General features: G+C 28.4%; 5 protein-coding genes across 14 annotated transcripts in view; 3 read left to right on the forward strand and 2 right to left on the reverse strand.

The window, feature by feature from the left end:
• The window catches only part of LOC122523614 (lethal(2) giant larvae protein homolog 1), a 43486-nt gene extending 37178 nt beyond the window's left edge, over nucleotides 1-6308 (reverse strand). The window contains exons 1-2 of one of the 5 annotated variants that reach the window (XM_043645475.1): nucleotides 5769-6308; nucleotides 5181-5339 (exon numbers count right to left, since the gene is read on the reverse strand). In XM_043645475.1, coding sequence (XP_043501410.1) covers nucleotides 5181-5264 — 84 coding nt within the window. In that variant the 5' untranslated portion in view covers nucleotides 5265-5339; nucleotides 5769-6308. Of the gene's footprint in view, nucleotides 1-5180 lie in introns of all 5 variants that reach the window. The other 4 variants (XM_043645474.1, XM_043645479.1, XM_043645478.1 and 1 more) reach the window with 4 other exon arrangements.
• A 397-nt stretch (nucleotides 6309-6705) lies between these two features.
• Nucleotides 6706-9214, forward strand: LOC122522917 (leukocyte elastase inhibitor-like). 6 transcript variants are annotated; one of them, XM_043644303.1, is made up of 9 exons: nucleotides 6852-6868; nucleotides 7062-7092; nucleotides 7512-7639; nucleotides 7696-7875; nucleotides 7939-8149; nucleotides 8225-8439; nucleotides 8517-8696; nucleotides 8782-8917; nucleotides 8996-9214. In XM_043644303.1, the coding sequence occupies exons 3-9, from the start codon at nucleotides 7562-7564 to the stop codon at nucleotides 9157-9159; spliced, it is 1164 nt and encodes a 387-aa protein (XP_043500238.1). In that variant the 5' UTR covers nucleotides 6852-6868; nucleotides 7062-7092; nucleotides 7512-7561; the 3' UTR covers nucleotides 9160-9214. The 6 variants fall into 6 exon arrangements, with proteins under 6 accessions (XP_043500240.1, XP_043500235.1, XP_043500239.1 ...); XM_043644300.1 differs by lacking the exon at nucleotides 7062-7092 and having other exon boundaries at nucleotides 6708-6868; XM_043644304.1 differs by lacking the exon at nucleotides 7062-7092 and having other exon boundaries at nucleotides 6768-6868; nucleotides 7560-7639.
• A 286-nt stretch (nucleotides 9215-9500) lies between these two features.
• On the reverse strand, nucleotides 9501-11474 carry LOC122522920 (glutaminyl-peptide cyclotransferase-like). Its single transcript, XM_043644307.1, has 6 exons — nucleotides 11189-11474; nucleotides 10886-11029; nucleotides 10528-10797; nucleotides 10278-10439; nucleotides 9977-10202; nucleotides 9501-9882 (listed from the first exon to the last, which is right to left on the reverse strand). Exons 1-6 carry the CDS (start codon nucleotides 11282-11284, stop codon nucleotides 9728-9730), a joined length of 1053 nt encoding a protein of 350 aa, XP_043500242.1. The 5' UTR covers nucleotides 11285-11474; the 3' UTR covers nucleotides 9501-9727.
• A 425-nt stretch (nucleotides 11475-11899) lies between these two features.
• Nucleotides 11900-17436, forward strand: LOC122522916 (protein vav). The gene is given in 10 exon segments (XM_043644299.1): nucleotides 11900-12204; nucleotides 12555-13060; nucleotides 13143-13211; nucleotides 13853-14042; nucleotides 14565-14927; nucleotides 15008-15192; nucleotides 15194-15326; nucleotides 15585-15989; nucleotides 16083-16354; nucleotides 16434-17436. Coding segments are annotated over 9 exon segments (2391 nt in total). The 5' UTR covers nucleotides 11900-12204; nucleotides 12555-12650; the 3' UTR covers nucleotides 16798-17436.
• Nucleotides 17437-18907: 1471 nt separating this feature from the next.
• LOC122522918 (plancitoxin-1) lies at nucleotides 18908-21546 on the forward strand. The gene is made up of 6 exons (XM_043644306.1): nucleotides 18908-19642; nucleotides 19732-19909; nucleotides 20003-20504; nucleotides 20803-20905; nucleotides 20988-21126; nucleotides 21219-21546. Exons 1-6 carry the CDS (start codon nucleotides 19530-19532, stop codon nucleotides 21324-21326), a joined length of 1143 nt encoding a protein of 380 aa, XP_043500241.1. The 5' UTR covers nucleotides 18908-19529; the 3' UTR covers nucleotides 21327-21546.
• The last annotated feature ends 260 nt before the right edge of the window (nucleotides 21547-21806 follow it).

Raw genomic sequence — 21806 nt, forward strand, 5'->3', positions numbered from 1 at the left:
CCTTCTGTTTTTCTTCTACGTTTCTCTCTTTCTCTTTCTCTCCATGAACGTGCATCGTGCGATAGAAGATGCACAGAGAAATAAAAGAAAGGAAGGAAGGAAGATAGAATTAAAACCTGATAGGGTTTCGCGCCAACGTAGTACAACGTACTCGACGTGATTTTTTACCCTTTGATGTCGATACGTTCGAACCACTATAAAAAAAAAAGAGAGAGAGAGAGAGAAAAAGGAAAATAATAAAGAAAAAAAAATATTCCTCGCGAATAGACCACGACGATCATCCTGATTTATGTTAGCGTTGTCTACCAGAGATCACGTCTTCTAGACTTTCGATATCGATTACATCCGGAAAGGATATCGACCTGTTGATTCAGTGTACATTTTTTTCTCTAAGCATATTATCTCGCATTACAATTGAACGTAGATTCCGATACTCTCGTCAAAGTGAATTACTTATATAATTATTTAATTGAAACTTATTAAAAAAAAAAAGGAAGGAGGTAGGAAAAAAGAGAAAAGAAGGAGAAAAACTTGAGAAGTATTTATATCGAAGGTAATGGAAAAAAGGGATCTTATCGTGATCGCGAGTTATGCAACGAAGGAACGATATACAGCGTTATGAATCATGCTCGTTCGAGTACCGACACAATTTTTGATCTTACGATAAAAATCTTTTCTATATCGAGCTATATCGCGTAAAATTTCTATGTAACGCGACAGTTATGATTATTATGTGAATCATATTTATAACAAAAAAGAATAAAGGTGGAAAATTAACGAAATTAAGAAACAATAAAAGAACATATAAAAGTTTCCTATTTAATTTTTTCGCGAAATGCGGCGTAAATTGAGATTAATACGCGAAATAATCGTGGAGCATTTTGAATAGTACAATTTAGCAGAAGAGTGACACACACCATAATCATCATATAGAGAGATGATGATATTTATCAGATATTATCTTTAAACGAGAATATATTACACGGCAAAATTTAACGACACGACAATAAAAAATCATGTATAAATACAAAAACCCGGTATGAACGTTTTATTCAATATTCAGTCGAGTTCGTGGAATTGCAATATCGCTATACGAAAAGATATTACGAGGAAAATGTTTTTATCTTCTTCACGATCTAAACACGCTTATCCTTGCCTCCCCTTTTTCTCGATATTGTTTGCATAGTCTTCATACTCGCTAATCGGAAATGATTGTGGAGTTCTTTGAAACGTACTTTGTAGACAGAAAAACCTTTCCATACTTGCGATGATAACGAAGCAAAATCGAAGAGACGACAAGATGATATCGTGATCGAGCATTTCGAAAGATGATCGATCAATCGATCGATCTGTTCCTCGTTCTTATTTATTTTGTAATTTTCTTCTTTTTTCTTCTCCCCCTACTCCCTCTTAAGGCTAAAAAAAATATTAGCTCGACCAAAAAATAAATATACATTTCGATATGTATATTTCAATCAAATACTTTTTATTTTTATTTAATGAGGAATAATGATATTCAATTAAAATATTTGTAGATTACAATTGACATATTATACGTTAATTAAAAATATATTGATTTTGAATACTAATTATTTGTTTTGATCGATGCGAATTCTTTCTGGGAAATCTAATAAAATGTTCGCTGAAAACTGAAATAATTTTTTGAAAATATAAAGAAAAATCTGAACGAAGGAACGAACGAACATACGAATAAATATCCCAATGAACGAAGCCTTGATCGTTTGACACGACGTCCCAATTGGTCAAGTACGCGAGTACTTTAATCCAAATCAATCAACCGTTGTTGTTGCGTATCACAACCGCGTGTCTTTCTCTCCTGAAGCAACTTTACCGATATAACGTTCATTATGGTCAAACGACAAAGCAACTCGTATAACGATAAAAGTTTAGATCGGCAATCATTGGTATGCGTGACGTAATCGTCTTTTTCGTTTATTTGGAACTGATACAAATGTCATTCGATTCCATTGCTTTTCTTCAATAATAAAACGTTATTCATTAAACAAATTTGTTAGTGATGATAATATCACAATATATATATATTATATTTCATCGATAAATTTATAAATCGAATACGTAATTTACAGAAGGAAAACAAATATCAAATAAATAAAATAAAATAAACAAATTTCAAACACGTACTCGAATTATCTGGAGATTTCGTGTTTGATATTTTAAGTGTAAACGAAAAACTTTAAATAATAGTCAAAAATATCAAAAAATTAGTTTATATTTCAAGTTTTTCATGTTTCTTCTTTTTTTGTTTCTAAATGTAATACAATTATATGTGTAATGTGTTTAAGTATTTTTTATTTATATTTAAACTTTTAAGTATGTAATTTATGGTAGTAGTATATGATAATTATATTAGTAGTATTAAGTATACTCGAAGTATGCATAATGTATAAGTATGCTATTTATATTTAAACTTTTTTACTATGTAATTTATGCTTGATATATATACAATAATAATAATTATACTAGTAGTATAAATAATATTAAAAAGATTTTACAAAGATTAATTGTTTTATAGGAAGAATACGTGTATTGTGTATTGCAAAAAAAAATATATTTATATAACATGATACATTAATCGATGATACTGTTGGAAAGAGAACTGTGCTAGATAATTTAAAGGATAGTGAAAGTAAAGACAAGACTACAATAGATACATCGCTTTAACAACGAAGGCACGTTTTTCTACATGTACGTGTAAATAACTACGATGCCTTGACGCTCGAAATTAGCCATCGATCAACGTTTGTGACGCGTTTACCGTTAAATTACGGTGCTTCTCGAACATACGAATAGATTTCGTACCTGCCGAACTTATCTACATCCGCCATATTACTTTGACAAAAAGTATCTTTTTACTTATACCTAAATATTTTAACATATTTAACAAAAATAAAATATTAAAATTGACATAAACATTCAAAAATTAGAAAATTATAATATTATATTTTAAATTAAAATATTTCAATTATATATAAACCTAAAATAGATAATTAAATACTATAAACCTAATGGAAAATTTCTTAGTTAATATATCAATTTTCATTATTCGTGTTAGATAAATGTCAATAATTACTTCATTCTGTTATTAATAATTTTCCTAAAAAATAGGGGGTTCATAATTTAATAACAATTTTAATTCAATTTTGTATACAACTGATGCTAAATTATTTATGCATTACTTATTGAATATATGCAGGGCTGCACCAAAGCAGAGGATGCAAAGTGAGCACTAGAGTAGCAACATTGATTTGCATAAATTGTTACTTTTATTTACTGTAGTAAATGCTACATGTAATATTTTTTGGTTATTTTTTTTATGGGACGATAAAAATTTATACCTGGGTGGCAAATACCCTTGAAGCGACCCTTCTTCTTATATATATAATAACAATATATGTTATTTTTTTCTGACAATCCGGTGCATCGAGATATATAAGATACAATAGAGAAGGAAAGGAAAAAACAGAGAGAGAAAGAAAGAAAGAAAGAGAGAGTACGTTACTTGATAAAATGTAGATATGCACATGTGCTTTTTATGCGCAAACGTAAGTAAGTACGTAAGACATATGACAGCGGCATCGTATTTCAACCTTGAAAGATTCGGTAAAGTAAAACGCGTTCCTCGCGGTTCGGCGATTTTCTCGGCCTTTCAACATTTCTCTTCTATCTTTTTCTACATATACATACAATATTATAATATATATGAACCAGTGATTATGAAAGTGTTATAAGTCAATAATAATTAAGAATCAATTTATTGCATTATTTGTATACTAAATCAAATATAAATTATACGGAATAAATACATTTATTATTTGTTTTTTAATTTTTGACTAAAAATACTTATCATCACCGGCTATATATATATATATATATAGATATATATGTTTTTTTATATATAAAATCTTTAACGTATACATGGAATACCGATGTCTATCACCTTGAAAAATTATTTCCTCTCGACCAAGAAACGATATACTATATATATATATATAGATAGATATAACAGGAAAAAAAATGATGATAAAAATACATTTCGTGATTTCCTCGTAATGTGATCCTCCTCGTTGAAGATTTAAATGGCAAAGAGACTTTCCTATTTTTTGCAAAGTTATCAAGGGAAAATACTCCTCCCAAAAAAAGTAAAGTAAAGTAAAGGAAAGAATAATTGAGAGAAAGTCTACTTCTACTTTTATTATCTCATTTTACTCTCTCGTGCACCATTCGTAAATCATTAGAAACCGATTTATTGTGTTTGCTTCTTTTTTTGTTATTTATTTTTCTTTAATTTCTTTGAATAGAGTTGATAATAACATAGATATAGGTAGACATTAATTATGGAGTAATGTAAAGCAAATATAGAATTTTGTTTATAGATTTATGAGTTTATATATATATATATATATAATATTTTTTCTTATTTTAACAATGGAATATGGTAGTAAAATTTTGAGAAGAAAAACTGAGACACCCTGTATATTGCTAATAAAAAATATAATCACCTTCAATTTTTAAAGATATCTTATTTGACTTCAGCAGTAATTAGCAAGAATGATCATCTTTATCACCCCCTCCCTTCATTCTTAATAAAAGCACATTTTAACGATAACGAATGTTATCGAAGTGAAAGAGGGTTCATACTTTTGTTGATACAGTCCTACCAAAACTATGAACCCTCGTGGATCTAAATAAACATGTAAGTAAACATTTATATATGCATACATATATTTAAATAAGCGTTAAGAAACTGGAAACTTTTTTATCGGCATAGAAATTTGGTTTCATTGTAGAAAAAGGAAATTTTTTATCCTACCGAGAATTTCGAACAGACAAAAAGAGAGATATCCGGAAAATCGTTTGCATTCACATCAGCAACGTGTTTAAGCCGGCAAGAAATGCAAAGTGTGTGTACGGGTGTGTAGCTAACCTATGTGTTTTGCATTTCTGTATATGATTGTCCAGTAAGCTCATGCCAATTGAAAAATAACTAATATTCAAAAACAGCATATATATTTCGATATATATTTAAATCGGCAGAAACTTTCCGAACAATCCAATAGATGTATATCTGTATGGATGCAGGTAAAGTCGATGACTACTATACTAAACCTCTAGTACAACGCTACTACACTAATACTTCTTTTGCGAAAGGCAAAAAGATCTTTCTGAAGTTTCTGCCGTTCGGCGGTGGGTTGTTGGCCCTTTCCTCTTATAAACTTGAGCATCCTCGTTGCCTTCGTTCACGACGATAACACGAGCGGCAACGTGTAAGTGCCGATGAGAACTCGCACACAAGTACACTAAAAGTATACACACACACCAATACCAACCACACACTCGCTCGCACGCGTATACAGTAAAACGTGGTAATACAAGGAGGTCGATGTAAACTCTTCCTTTTGAATATATTTACAACAGAAGAGAACGGTACGAACTCGTATTCGCCGTTGTCGTCCACACCGTCGTCACCGACGTTGTTGTCGTTCTCGTTCTCGTTCTCGTTCTCGTCCTCGTACTCGTCGTCGTCGTCGTAGTCGTCGTTGTAATCGTCTCGTTACTGGAAAAAAGGGGCAGAACGGCGCGCCACACACACTAGAGCACAACGCACAGACAAACGGGGACATACACGTTAAAACCGTAGTTACACGGGCGAGCAGACGGAATGTAATTAAAACATTCGTTGAATGAACGGTAAATATCGCACGACGTACCGTAAAACGTGTACCTACCGTCGTCGCAAAGTGTGTTGACCGCACACGTTCGATGCGCCCCGCAACACGTCAGTTCCTCGTATATTCTTTTCGCTTTTCGAAACCCCCTCTACTTCTACTAAATCTACTTCCTTCTCTCTTTCTCTCTATCTATGTACCTATCTACCTATCTCTTTTCTTTCACTCACTGAAATCCACCGCACTAGAGCAATGTGTCAGCCGCTTCGCTTTTTTATGAAATCTTCGACATGAGAATTTACGAGAGGTAAGGTGAAATGTCCGATATTAAACGCCGTTAAATCCTTCGTATTTCCATGTAATTCGTAGGCTCTGAGAATGCGTAAAAGCATCGATATCCGAAGGGACGAAGGCGTAAGCTCTTGTCACTCCACAGCCGTCTCTCGCGTCCGTCGCGTCTTGCCGCCGTTAACTCCTTCTCTTGTCCAATCACATTGCTCGGTCTCTTTCGGAATACCTCGCTGTAATTCGCTACCCTTCGGTTATCTCCGACTTCTCGTCGTTCTTACCTTCGTGCAACTTCGGCTTCTTTGCAACCCGCGCGAACCAACCGAACAATGACCTCCTATCACTCTTACCAACTTTTAAAAATTGTATTCTATTTCACGCGGTATTATACCATCCTGTTTGAATTCTTTCTACTTCTTATCAAATGTTCTTCTATTTTTGTGCCTTTTCTGTCAGCTATCTTATATTTTTTTCTAATATTTTCTATATATTTTTTAATGTTTTTTATGTCTAATTATCTACTTTATTTTAATGTTTCTTTCAGTTTCTAAATTTGGAGTAGTCTAATGTAAAATATTTGATTTTAAACAAAAGAACAATTGTATAAAATATATGGTTTAAAATATAAAGATGTTAACTTATTGCTGACATTATTAACAGCGCAATACGCTAGATTAAATGGTATGCAAATGATTTGTCAAAATTTCATGAATGATTTAGAAATTTGCCCTGTTATTCATGTTATATAGATATATGTCTTACTTTCATAATACGCTGAAAGTGCTTTATCCTTTGGTATTTCTGTTCATCGATTAGTATGATAATATCAATGAAATACACTCACATAGTGAATCAAGACGTATTACCTACTTGTGAGTAATTATGACTCAACTATAACCTTAGTTTTATAGAATGAGTCATAAATATTAATTAAATCTAACGACATCAGATTTAATATACTTTTGCGATATCAAGTATATTTTATCAATGTATATATACTTTTATATATTGATATTAACTGTCAATTAAATTTTGATTTATTTTTATTTGACATCATCTCATTAGACATATATATCATAACGAACTGCGGAATTTTGTAAGTAATGCGCAAACCAAAATTGCGATTATTTTAATTGGCTGCATGTAATATATTTATTGTATACAATTCATTATAAAAATGTATGTTTTTTCGTATATATTATAAATGCTATTATGACGAAGTCGTAGATCAGATAAGATTATCTTGTCTCTTTTTTATATTTGACAGTTAGGCATTTTGTAACAGCTGGTTGTATAAAATAATATTTTGTTTTTTATTTTGCTTAAAAATTGTGTTTTCAAATAGATTATATATACGGAATGATAATTTTGTATTTTCTAAAAAACTGTTTGCTATTATAATTTTTTATTAAAATGATCATATTTGTCAAAAAGACAGGTATTTTGTTAAATAAAAAAGAAACAATATCGCTTTTAAAATAAAATTTGCATATGTAAAAGAAATTTTGCTTATAGCTTTATTTCTCCTTATCCTGTTTGGAATCATATGTCTATCCTCTGAAGAGATGTCTACCCAGAAGGAAGAAAATATTTTGCAAAAAGTAGCAAACTCTTGTTGCTTTTTTTCTAGTAATTTTTACAAGGTACAATTTTTAATTAATTATATTGAGGCATGGTTTACGAATAATTTATATTTTAGATACTATCAGATGAACTTGATGGCAATGTAGTTACTTCGCCGCTTAGTTTACATACCATACTATCCCTACTTCATCACGGATCAAAAGGAATAACATCTAATGAATTACAAACCGTTCTTTATCAAAGCGGTGCTGATGTTCCTCACGATGAAATAAAATCTTTAATTTCTACATTAAATGTAAGATTATAAAATAGCATAATTATTGTATATCGTTATATTAATTTTAAATATTATTATCAGGATATAAAGGATGTAGAATTACAAATAGCCAATGCGATATATATACAAAATGGTTTTGAAATATTTAATGAATTTACTGCAGTGAGCACAGATGTTTTCAATTGTAGCTTATCTATAATAGATTTCAAAAATAAATTACAAACATTTAATGAAATTAATTCATGGGTCAAGAAAACAACAAGAGATAAGATTACTAATATTCTTTCTATGGGTAAAAATAACAATATAACAATTTGTATACTGATATGTTAATTGGACTGAATTATCACTAATATCTTTTTTGTAGACGATATTGACGAAGATACAAAAGTTATATTAATAAATGCAGTTTACTTTAAAAGTCATTGGCTGCATAAGTTTGATGATAAGTTAACTAAACAAATATTTTTTCACGCAACAAAAACAGAGAAAAAGTTAGTACCAATGATGTACAAACAAACCAAATATGTTTATGGAGAAATTCCAAGTTTAGATGCACGTTTCATTGAAATACCATACTTAGTAAGTCTTAATAATTACAAACTAAAAAGTAGTTATAAAGTTATAATATATAATTTTGATCAATTAAATTTTTATAGAATAAAGACATTACAATGATAATATTGCTACCTAATGAAATTGAAGGGCTTCAATCTCTGGAACAAAATTTTAAATGGGAAGATATTTCTAAAGCATCAAGTAGTGAAGTAGATATTGCATTAACTCTTCCCCGCTTTAAGTACGAGGTTACAATTGATCTGGAAAATATTTTACGCAAGGTAAAATTAATAATTTATACAAAAATAGATGATATATTATATATAAGCTTTTTATACTAATTGATAATGTATAAAATCATTTTAGTTGGGCTTACATTCCATGTTTGAAGATAGAGCAGATTTTGGTAAACTTACAAACGCGCCTGTAAAAATAAGTAAAATAATACAAAAAGCTTTCATTGAAGTTAATGAGGAAGGTTCAGAAGCTGCTGCAGCTACAGGTTAATTTTTTTTTAATATATCATGCATTTATATTCAGGAATCTTCATTATTATATAAAATTGTATATTTTTTTACAGTCGCTCAAATTAGATTAAAAAGAGCAGCATTGATAGATTTTCCGGAAGAGTTTTTAGTCAATCGTCCATTTTTATTTATTATTAATCACAAACCGAGTAAAATACCAATATTCTTGGGTAGTGTGAAAGATATCTACATTCCTATGAAAAAAGATGAATTATAAAATAGTTATTTTATTTACATCGTATTTATGGTACCTGTTTATAAAATATTTTTAATAAAATATAGAGTATTTACTATTTTAATAATTCCTTCTGTATAAAGATAATTAAATTAATTTGTATTGTATCGCACATTTTATGTAGAATTAAAAAATATTCTGTACTTATATATATCCAAACTAATTGTAAGTATAATAAATAATAATTTAGCATTATACATTGTATCATAGCTTAAATAAATAATTTGCATTTCTTTGAATTTAAAACTTTTTCACATATTTTATACTCTTAAATAAAAATAATATATTTCATGTATGTAAAAATATATCTATATATATATATATATGTTTAACCAAATATAATCTTTTAATTATATTTATAATAAGTACGTATTTTTCTGTACAGAAATTGATTTGTTATATTCTCCTTTTCCTACTATTATATAAGTACAAATTTTTATTAATAGATCATTTTTTAATAGATCATGTTAGTATATTTCTAATTATATAATTGACACCCATTTTCATAATATTGCAACATATCGTATAATTACAGTAAACTGACCAATGTTTACTGTACATCAATATGTAAATAAGAGGCAATAAATGCTCTTAGAATTTTATTAATGTTCTCCGTAGTCTTCATATCTATATTACTTCGATTATCACCTGATTTATGCCAGAAACTTGGAAATGGGTATGGTATTAAATGCAATATTGGAATATCTGAAAGAAAATTATAACAATAGTTATAAGAAAATGGTAAAACAAAACCAAACAAATAAACGTAAAAATAATGTTATTTATAAGTCCATTATACTTTTTCTCAAAAAAGGAATGTGATCATCTTCTATATGCGCTGGTATAGAATATGGTTGAAAGTACTTCTGTTGCGATTTTTCATAGGAATAATTATCGAATTTTCTTAATTTAGCTAAAGTACTCTCAAGGTTAATAAGTAGCGAATACCATCTCTGAGTATTTTCGAAATAACTATAAAATGTTGGATCCGAGGCTCCTATTAAATCTAAAAGTACTAATATATCCTGAAATAAAAAAAAGAATAAATCAAGATTATTAATTTACCTCGATATATAATTAATTGTTATTTAACAATATACCATTCTATCAAGTTTAGAAATATTAATATCTTGCATAAATGTAGTACGTTCCATATTCCACTTTTCAGCTAAATGTCTTGCTCCATAAATGGAGTCTTTAGGACCCCAAGTATTAAAAGCTTCTTCTCCATCAAAGAAAATAAACATTAAACTCACATCTTGCTAAAAATAATAATGTGTTAAAGACAAAAAAATATATATATATTTCCAAAACAATTATTCTATAGAAAAAAAAAATAATTAAACATACATTTTTAATAGACTTTAGTTGTTTATCCATGACAGTAGCAATATTAATCATTTGTGCGCATGGTACTGCGCTATCTGTTGCACCAACAAAATCTCCTTCCCTAGTATACTTTGAATCATAATGACAAGCTAACGATATATACCTTTTAGCATTTGGATTCAATTTAGCAATTATATTTTCAAATTGTAGTTTTCCAAACGTAGGTGTCATATCCTCAAAAATATCTGACTCTACGGTCCAATGAAGATTGTTCATCGTCTCTTTGATATACTGTAAAAACATAACATAATATATTAAAAAACATAACATAATCTTAGATATAATTTTATGTAAGATATTTAAACATTGTCATTCTTACGTTTTTCACTTTTTGATGTTGGGGGGTTCCTACAACTCTGACAACACAGATGTTATCTAACACATGTTCCATGTTTGTAACATTTGACATATCAGCAAGTTTGATAATTTGTTCATTTGTTAAAGATATTGGTTCATGATAATACTGTAATTGGTAAAAAATAATAATTAATAACATTTGTATATATATATACATAATATTTTATTAAATAATATATGTACATAAAACTGTATGTGTATGAGAAAAAAAGATTGAATTAATTAATTATAAGGAAAAAGAAAACATTTAAAATATATTACATACCTTCTCTCTGTAAAATGGTACATTACTTGAAATAATCCTCTGGGGTATACATGGTATAACAATTATTAAAATTATGCACAAAACTAAGTAAAACATATTAAAATAATTACAAAATATAATTTAAATTGAATACAAAAGAAATATGCCACATATCAACTACTGTCTTTGAAGAATGAAACACATTGTTGGCCTATAACATATAAGAAATTATCTGATTGGTCCATTTTATAATGCAGTTGAAAAAACCAGATAAGTTTAAATAAATATTGAATAAATAGTGAATAAAAAGATAACTTTTATTTCTACCTATTATTTCGTTAAGTAAACATTTATTTATTATTAATTCATTTGGTAACAAGCTATAATCAACAAATTTATTTTTATTTAGATTTATAAAAAATATATATTATTTTATTGGTCGGAACAATGGCGCTTAAATTTAAAAAAAAAGAATAAAAAAATATGAGAATACTTTATACGCTTATTTTAAAACATTTATATAAGTATTTTAAGTATATAATAATTTATTTTAAGAGTATTCTAGAATATGAATAATAATTTTTTAAAAGAAAGAAATATCTTCTTTTGTATTTGAAATTATTTTTGATATATAAAAAATTAAATTATATGGTCATAACAAATATATTGTTTTTCGTATTGGTTATATAAATCGAATAATCGTTTTTAGTCGTAATAAAATCGAGCTATCGATTGTAAAAATGTAAAATATCAATATGGCAGCTGCGATCTGATAGGTTGGACGTCGTAATGAGACTATGAAAGAATAGCGTGTGTTTTGTGAAAAGCTGCACGCGTATTGTAATCTTAATTTAGAAGAAATGTCTTAGACTAATGTCATTATTGATTAAATTTGTTAAACGATAAAAGTTTTGTTAAATACAAAGCCAAAGAAACAAGGCAATGGATTCAATTGTAATAACGTACAAAACGGAGATTATAGCTTGAGAAAAGATAGTTAAGGGGAAATCATTCACAATTCTCTCCGACGAACGGAGGTACGCCTATGAAAAGTTATTCATCGTAAGAAACTTCGAATTTTATCATTATTCTTTTTTAAGTTTATATTATTGATATTTTTCTTTGTTGAGGAAAATTCATTCGAATTATCAATTTCAATAATCATTTATATGCCATATGATTTTGAAGTTATATGTTATATTACTTCCTCATTATGTTATTAATATAATAAAGTTAGAATTTTATTTTGAAATATTCTTATGTGTTTTTGTAGTTTAACTTCATCTATGTATCTTATTATTATGCTATGTCCTTCTTTGCTCTTATTTTTATTAATTTATTTGATTCTATGTTTGTATTATCCTTTCTTTGCTCTTTGATATTATAGAAACTGAAGAAATGCTGACTTCAATAAACTACAATATTATATGTTAAGAAGAAATCAATTTGACACATCTGTTAATTCTATAAAAAAAACAAGAAAATGAACAGATCAGATTGTGGAGCTGATACGGGAAGTGGTTGGCGTGAATGTGCCAAATGGTTAACAAGATGTGGAGCTTTACGAGTTGATCATAAAGCAAATTGGCCAAATGCAACACCATTTGATCTTGCATACACATTAAGAGATGGAGTATTACTTTGTAATTTATTAAATGCTGTAGATTCAGGATGCATAGATATGAAAGATGTGAATCAAAAGCCACAAATGGCCCAATTTTTATGCTTACGAAATATCAAAGTATTTCTCTCAGCATGTTCAACTATTTTCGGATTATCAGCTTCCGACCTCTTTGAACCTTCTATGTTATTTGATTTATCCAGTTTTCAGCGTGTACTTTGTACACTTTCTGCTTTATCAAATTGTCATCGTGTAAGACAGAAGGGTATTCCGTAAGCATCTTTCAATTTTTTAATATCTTATTTCTAAATGTAATCATATTTTAATTTAATATATAATATGTATTTATTATAGAGGTTTCTTCGTAGGCCGCAGTCGATCTCAAGAAGATATTTATAAGGATTTGCAAAGTGCCGGTGTGGGGTAAGTGTGTCAGAATATTACAAATTTTATTATATATAATCGTAAGACTATATTCTATTAAAATAATCAAAGTATATAGTAGTCGTTTTAAAATAAAACTATAAGAAATAAAATCCTAAAAATTGGTGCAAATCTTTTGGCATTATTTAGCTAAGTAGATTTGTAGTAATTTTGTTAATGAATTTAGCCCCACGGCAGGAGTGGTGGCGTTTACCATAAAGCCTAGGCCTATGGACCTAGGTGAGTCTGAAGTATATCAGGAATTGCTCTGTTTTTCAACTCCCCCTCAACACGACTGGCCTTCTACAGAGAAGGTATATGTCGTTTTGTATCCTGAGAATTTAATTTATCATTTAAGAAAAGTTCCAGTTATCACAATTCTTTATTAATCTATTTGAAAATAAGATAGCAAAATTGTATAGTGCAATTACTGTATATTATTGTCATTTTCATAAGGTGATACTGGTACTATTTCAAAACACTTATCCAACTTGATATATGGCCATGAATGTTTTTAGTTTATGTTTAATCTTTGGTAGTAATATTATCATATCCCCCTTCATAGCTTAAGAGTGTTCACAAAATGAAGCTATTTTATGATGCATAGATAGTGCATGGCTATTTATATTTCTGTATAAAAGGCGCGAAGATGAAGGTCGTCGCAAAAGGCTTAGAAGGAGAGAGGGAGATGAAGCAGGTGGAGGAGGAGATAATGATGACTCTGTAGGAGAAGAGGATGGTTATGGAGCGTATTGCAGTCATGCTCAAAGTGAAGAAATCTATCAGGACCTTTGTAGTTTACACCTGCCACCTCCTCCATCTGTTGCTCAGGTTATTATTTTGTTATGCTTTTTTATGAGTTCTATATAAAATGTATATTCATTATATCCTTTCCTTGGCAGATATCAAAAATATTTCTAACGCAAATAACATTTACATACGTAACTAGAAATATTATTTGAAACTACTCCATTCATTATTAGGATTAACAATATTGGCTATTTGAGTTGTTCATATGCCAAGCGATTAACTACACTTTTAGAATTTTTGAAAATCTTATTATTAAAAAGTACTCAATCAATATTTAACTTTTTATATTTAAAATAAATTTCCATAATAATTAATAAATGATACATTAATAAATAATGAATTAATAAATGACAATATTTTTTTATATTCAATAATAAATGATAAGATAATCTACAATACTTTATAAATTTCTTATACATTTTGTTTTGTGGAGTTAATCAATTTGGCGAATGAGAGACTTATTTATATATTTTTATAATCACTTATTTGTATATAATTATTGTATATTATTCTTTACAACTTAATATAATAACCATAAAGCAGGGTGGTGCAATATCAGGAGGAGAAAAGAGAGATTATGTTATTCAAGAACTCGTTGAGACTGAAAGAAACTACTCGGATGTTCTCAACAGTTTATTAAAACATTTTGCGAGGCCACTCTCCTCATTATTAAGACCTGAAGATACAGCACGAATATTTTTTGGTATAAAAGAGTTATCTGAAATTCATGCAGGCTTCCATAGTCAACTTCGTAAAGCAAGAAACGGAGCTGCTTTAGCTCAAGTTTTTCTTGATTGGCGAGAAAAGTTTCTTATTTATGGAGATTATTGTGCTAATCTTACACTTGCACAGAATACTCTACAAGAAGCATGTGCAAGAAACGAAATTTTTAATCAAGAGGTTATAGTAAGTATCTGTTTTTATTTTATTAATTTATTTTATATATATTTACATTACTTTATTAATTATATATATATATATTATAGAGATGCCAGCAAGATTCTAATAATGGTAAATTTAAGCTACGTGATATACTTTCTGTACCAATGCAAAGGGTGCTAAAATATCATTTGCTACTTGATAAGTTAGTCGAAGAGACTCCTAGAGACTGGCACGAAGATAGATGTCAATTAAGTAAAGCACGAGAAGTTATGGTAGATGTAGCACAATATAAATGAAGTTAAGCGTGATGCAGACACATTAGATATTATAAAGGATATAGAAGCATCAATAATTGATTGGGATGTACCTGAAGATGTACAATTAAAAGATTATGGACGTTTGTTACGAGATGGAGAACTTAAGGTATATATAGTATACATATTTTACATCTTTATAAATATATGATGAAACTGACGTATTCTAAGCTGGTTAAATCTTGACTGGTAGAAGTCTCAGTACCGATGATCAGATTGCTTGTATACGGTGAATGAATATTTAAAGTATATACATATAAAGCAAGCAATTCTGCAGAAACATGGAACCAGATTAGAATGTGTTAACACATCATATATATAAACTATCATTATAATTAAAAATAATTATTTAATCAAATTCTTTTAGGTGAAAGCTCATGGAGATCAAAGAATAAAAGCTCGTTATGCATTTGTTTTTGAGCAAATCATTCTAATTTGTAAAGCAGGAAGAGGTGATCAATATTGTTATAGAGACTTTTTACGTTTAGATGATTACAGACTTGAAGATCATACGGGAAGAAGAACTCTTGGTCGAGATTCGCGTTGGTCTTATCAATGGTTACTTGTGCATAAACAAGCTTACACTGCATACACTTTGTATGCAAGAACAGAAGAACAAAAACAAATGTGGATTAAAGCATTACAGGATGCGATGGATAATGTCAATCCTGCTGCATGTCGTAGTACGAATCATAAATTTAAACTTACAACATTTGATACTGCACGTAGTTGTAAGCGCTGTGATAGATTTCTTAAAGGCTGTATATTTCAGGTAGTAATATTTCATTTGTCTACAAAATATATATTACTTCTATATTATTATTATTATATTTTGTTATCTTAACAGTTGTGCTTTTTTATATAGGGTTACAGATGTGAAGTGTGTCATGTAGCTGTACATAAACAATGTATTGCACATTCAGGGCGTTGTATGCCAAAACCACCACCACCTCCACCACCACCACCCTTGCCTTGTGAAAGAGCACTTTCTGCTAAACTTTGGTTTGTTGGAGAAATGGGACGAGATACAGCATATAATAAACTTGAACCTCGTGAGAATGGTACATATATGTTAAGAATAAGACCACCTGGCCAACCTCGACTCCAGCATGAAACTAATTATGCATTAAGTATTAAGTAAGTTTCGAATCTATTTTATCTTTTATTATGAGCATATATAAATTAAGATATGCATAACATTTATTTCATTTTCTAGGGCTGATGGTGCAGTAAAACACATTAAAATATTCAAACGTGATGTTGATGGTGCAGATGTAGATCTCTATTATCTCAGTGAATCTAGATTTTTTAAAAGTGTGGTCGAACTTGTAGAATATTATGAACGCGCCTCATTAGCAGAGAATTTTGAGAATCTTGATCAACGATTGTTATGGCCTTTTCGTCGAGTATTAGCCAAAGCACTGTTCGATTTTCACGGTAGTGAACGTAATCAATTGAGTCTTCGACGTGGATGCAGAGTTGTTGTCTTAAGTAAAGAAGGTGATGCCAAAGGATGGTGGAAAGGAAAGATAGGTGATCAAGTAGGATTTTTTCCTAAAGAATATGTTGAAGAAGAATAACAGAAATGCGATATATATAATAATGATTCTTATCTGTATCGCAATTAATCTTATCGTGCAATCATAAATTGAATGAAATATATTTTGAAGAGATAGATAAAAAAAAAAGGAATAAAAAACAAAAAAAAAAAGAAAAGAACAAAGAAAAAGCATAAAATGAAATATTGTACCATGACATTTACATCGTGCATAGCACCTTGTAAAGTAATATTTTCGAACTTATTGGATAATCATTGTCTTTAAATATTTGGTTCTATCTTTGATCTACAATCAAGCGATCAATTAATTTACATATGGAGATATTACACACGTATGTACATAGGGGTGATATATTCTAATGTATTCATTTTTCTAGAATACTTTTCTCTTTTTTAGACTATGACGCGTAACTGTTTGCGGTATGCATGTGATTTACCGAGATCAACAGGAGGAAAGAGATTAAGATATAATAGCTTCTTTTTAACTGTTCTTTTATTCTCTTACTAATAGTCTCTTCAATGCTTTTATTCGCTTATTTTATTTTTTTTTTTTTTCAACTAATTGGATCATACTTTATTGTTATCCACTTTTGGTATAGAGATGAATTCAATTTTTTATTATATTACAATTGTTTTCTTTTAAATTAAACAAGTTTTATTTTTCTCAGCTATTTTATTTATTTTCTATCTCTTTTAAAACTATTGTTCTTGTGATTGTTTTTCTTAATGAGTTTTGGTGTTCTTCTCCTATCTCTCTTTTATAATTCTGTTTGAACTTAATTTTTCTCTCATGTTAGTTCTATATTAACTGACGTACATATATTTATTGGTATTCTGGCTTTATCTTTCTTTCTTTGTCCTCCTGTCGACCCAACCGTCCTACTCATAATACCTATGCTATTTTTTTAAAGCTTTCTGAGATCCATCACAATAATATATGTAAAATAATTTTTTGATGGCCATATATCTTTTATTTTATCATTTTATCAGTTTCACTTGTGGAAAAGTAAAATGTAAAGCAAACTTCCGCTCTTAATCTTCTATTGTAAAAAAATGAAAACAGACATTCCAATTTTTAATTTCTCACACGAAGAGCATTATAATTTCAGTATAAATATTTAACGATCTATATGTATATATCAATAGATTATAATTTGATTTAGAACAGAAAAACTCAAAAAGAAAAGAAGAATATCTCAATAAAATATTGTATACAGTATAGATAATAGATGTAAAAGAATTTTGTGGTGCCTTAGCGAATTTTTACATCCGCAATCCATGAAATAAAAGAGTTGTTCTCAAACGAGAAATATAACAAAATAGTCACTGATTGAAACGTTCTATGTATGTATGTATGCATATATGCAAATGCATAGCTTCATGTTTAGTTAATCCTATCACGTATATCAGATTTTATAATACGTATTATAATTACTAATTTTATCTCTTCATAGGATCCTTTTCATTAATATTAGAAGAAGAAAAAAACAAAAAAGAAATACAAAAATTTATATCTATATGTGAAAAAAGAGAGAAGTTATTTCTTGAAATTAAACGTTCATGAAATTAGATATTTGAATGAAAAATAGTTAAATTTTATGAACATTTATATTTTTTCAAGACATTTCTTTTTAGCATTTTCTTTCTTTTTAAGCTGTAATTGTCAATTATTAATTGTACATATTGTGTTCCCATACAGCTAATTAAAGCTTAACTACATGTGTATTCTGACGTACATATGTAGTATTTAACATATACTTTATTGTAGGAAAGAAATTAGCTGTAATATTTTTTTAATGGTTAGACAAATTCTCGATCGTGCCAATAAGAATAATCAATAAAGTTTACATTTTATTGAGTTGTTATAAAAAATTCTTGACGTATCTGTTATTATCCTTATCATCTATATACGCCAAATTAAGTATTTATTAGTTTCATATTAATATATTTTGCACATATTATATACATTATATTAAAAATAATATAGATCTTGTCATGGTCTCTTACCACATGGTTGTTACTCCTAAAGTACATCAGTATATCAAAATTACAAATAAAACTCATGCTAATGTTTATGAATTGAAAATTTATACTATGGCATTATAAATTAAATAAGATTAAATTTTATCTAAAGAACTTTACAAATATATTAGTTGACTGTGTGATATTATATACATATATACATATATACAATGTGATTATTCACATTGTGCGATGACGTCACACATTGGTATTAAAGTGACCATAAAATTAAGTTATTATGATAGAAAACTTTAAAATAGTTTCAAATGTATTGATAATAGAAGTGAAGTAAGAGTATTTTTTTGTCTCTATATATAAATTGCATTAGAATTATATAAATTAATGATCAAGATGTATTTATTGAGGTTATTTAAAAGAAAAGTCGATAAATAGATATTTTCTCATGAACACTTGTATCATAAATAAGTAGCATAAAATATGGTATGTGTATTTTTAATGACGTTTAATATGACCTCAATATCATTTGTAATGGCGTTTAGTAAGACATCAATACCATTTGCAATGATATTAAAGTGCAACATAACTTACCAATGACAATTTACTTAGTTTAAGTTAACTGTAATTTATACTTATTATCACTTCAATGATGCATTTATCATTCAAAATACTTTGATGTGTATATTTACATTAGATGCAATGTATCTGAAAGTATATATATGATAAATTGTACTATTATACTTTCATTTGTGAAAGTTCTCTGAAGAAGACGCAATGAGTTTCTTAGTACATATAGTATTATTTTTATGTGCAATTAATATAAAGTATAGTGTAGGTGTACAATATAAATTAGGATGTAGAGACCATAATAATAAGATTGTTGATTGGTACGTATTTATCTAATTTTATTTCTAATTGAATCGTTAGACTTATTTTTGATTAAAAAGGATTTTGATAATTTTATTAATTACATTAGGTATGTGCTATATAAAATTCCAAAATTAGCGCATAGCAGTAATCCTTTAATAAGAACTGGCTCCGCTTACATGTATATATCTAATAATACTGTAGACAAAGGATGGGAATTATCTACCAAAGATATAGGAGATAAAAATTCTATGCCTGGGAATACATTAGCTTCGCTCTACAATGATGTAAATATTTTAATAAGTAATTATTAATTTTATTTTTTTATATAAATAATAATATGATATTTAGATAAATTTAATAATAAATATTATTTATAGAAAATAGCTAACAATTTATTATGGATTTTATATAACGATGATCCACCAAATAGTTCAGTAGTTGGAAAATATGGGCATGCAAAAGGTGTAGTGGCCACTGATAAAAATCAAGGATTCTGGATGATACATAGTGTTCCAAATTTTCCACCAATGCCTAATGTAGGGACAAAACGTAGAATTAGAGCTACTACATTGCCTGTAGATGATTTTCCATCTAATTCTGAGTATAGTTATCCATCATCAGGACATGTTCGTGGACAAAGTTTTTTATGCATTTCTCTTAAAGCGAATCAATTTAATACAGTTGGACGTCAATTAATGTACAATCAAATTATAGTTTATATAAAGAATCTTCCAGCAAAACTAAGCAATCAATATCCTGATCTCACGAATGCTGCTAATCAGATACGTTTTAAAAATCCTCCGTACAGCAACAAAGAAATTATAAAGTCAACTTCTTTGGAATTTATTTCATTTGCTAAGTCTGACAAATGGCAACAGGGTATATATAAATACATTTATATATATATATAAACACCTAATTTTGTTTTAGAAACAGAAACGTTCCCAAAGAATAAAAGTAAAGCAAAATTTACTTCTTAGAATTTAGGTCGATCGTGTTAAATCAAAATAAGTCGTGTAAAAAGAGAATTCAATTTTTTTTCCTAATTCATGTTAAATCAAAATCGTGTAAAAGAAGTTCGTGTAAAGATAGAATTGGGTGTATATATATATATTGATTGTTTCTTTTTTTATTTTTAATTCTTTTCTTATTTATAATTTAATTTGTCTTGATTTAGATCTTTACAGCGACTTTGTAGCTCCACAATTGAAAAGCAGCTTATTTGTTGAGACGTATTTGAATGGACCAGGAAGATTAAACTCCAAATGCCAGGGTCTAGAGTAATTATTTATGTTTTTCTATTAAAATTTAATAATAATTTGTGTGAAAAAATGATATATATTGAAATTTATTAATTTTCAGGGTGCATAATATAAAATCAGTGAAATTACAGAAAGGAGATGTTCAGTTTGCAAGTTCACAAGATCATTCTAAGTGGGTTGTTGCAATAGATAATAAAAATAATAAGTCCTGGGTTTGCGTTGGGGACGTCAATAGAGCCGTAAATATATATACATATATATAAATCATAATATTACATATTTATAGATTAATAGTTAATCATATTTAAAGAAAATGTATAATTTTTTGTAGGATACTCAGTATTATCGCGGTGGTGGCACAGTTTGTTTGAACTTGTTTCATCTTTGGAAGAATTACCGCGACTCCGTTAATGATGTAGAACCATGTCCTTTACATTAATAAAACTAAACCTTTGTTAAGATGATTTGGAAATATTGTAAAATATATAAAATATGTGGATGTACATCTTACACTAATGTAAATCAAATGGCAATATTACTAACACTGTAACATACTAATATGCAATACATTAGCACAAAAAAGTTGGCATAAAACCGCAATAGCAGAAAAAAATGAATAAATGCTTTTTTTACAATCACAAAACACCCAAGCACGAAAAGTTGATGGTTATGTTATTTAAAATAAGCTGTTAGCCCTAACTGATAAACATCTTTTTATTCGCTTTATTTTTTATGTATATTTTTTTCAGAAGGATTATGCAACTGTCGCTATATAATAATAATAAAATATAATAGAAGTTAATGTGTGCGAAGTCTGTTATTAAAAAGTTACCGTATATAAAAACAATACTTTACTATCTAAATGTTTTAAAATTATCAATCGTATATAAAAAAAATTCGTAAAGATTCCTTAATGATT

The sequence above is a fragment of the Polistes fuscatus genome, unplaced genomic scaffold, assembly GCF_010416935.1.
Source record: "Polistes fuscatus isolate 324 unplaced genomic scaffold, CU_Pfus_HIC Scaffold6, whole genome shotgun sequence".
Lineage (NCBI taxonomy): Eukaryota > Metazoa > Arthropoda > Insecta > Hymenoptera > Vespidae > Polistes > Polistes fuscatus.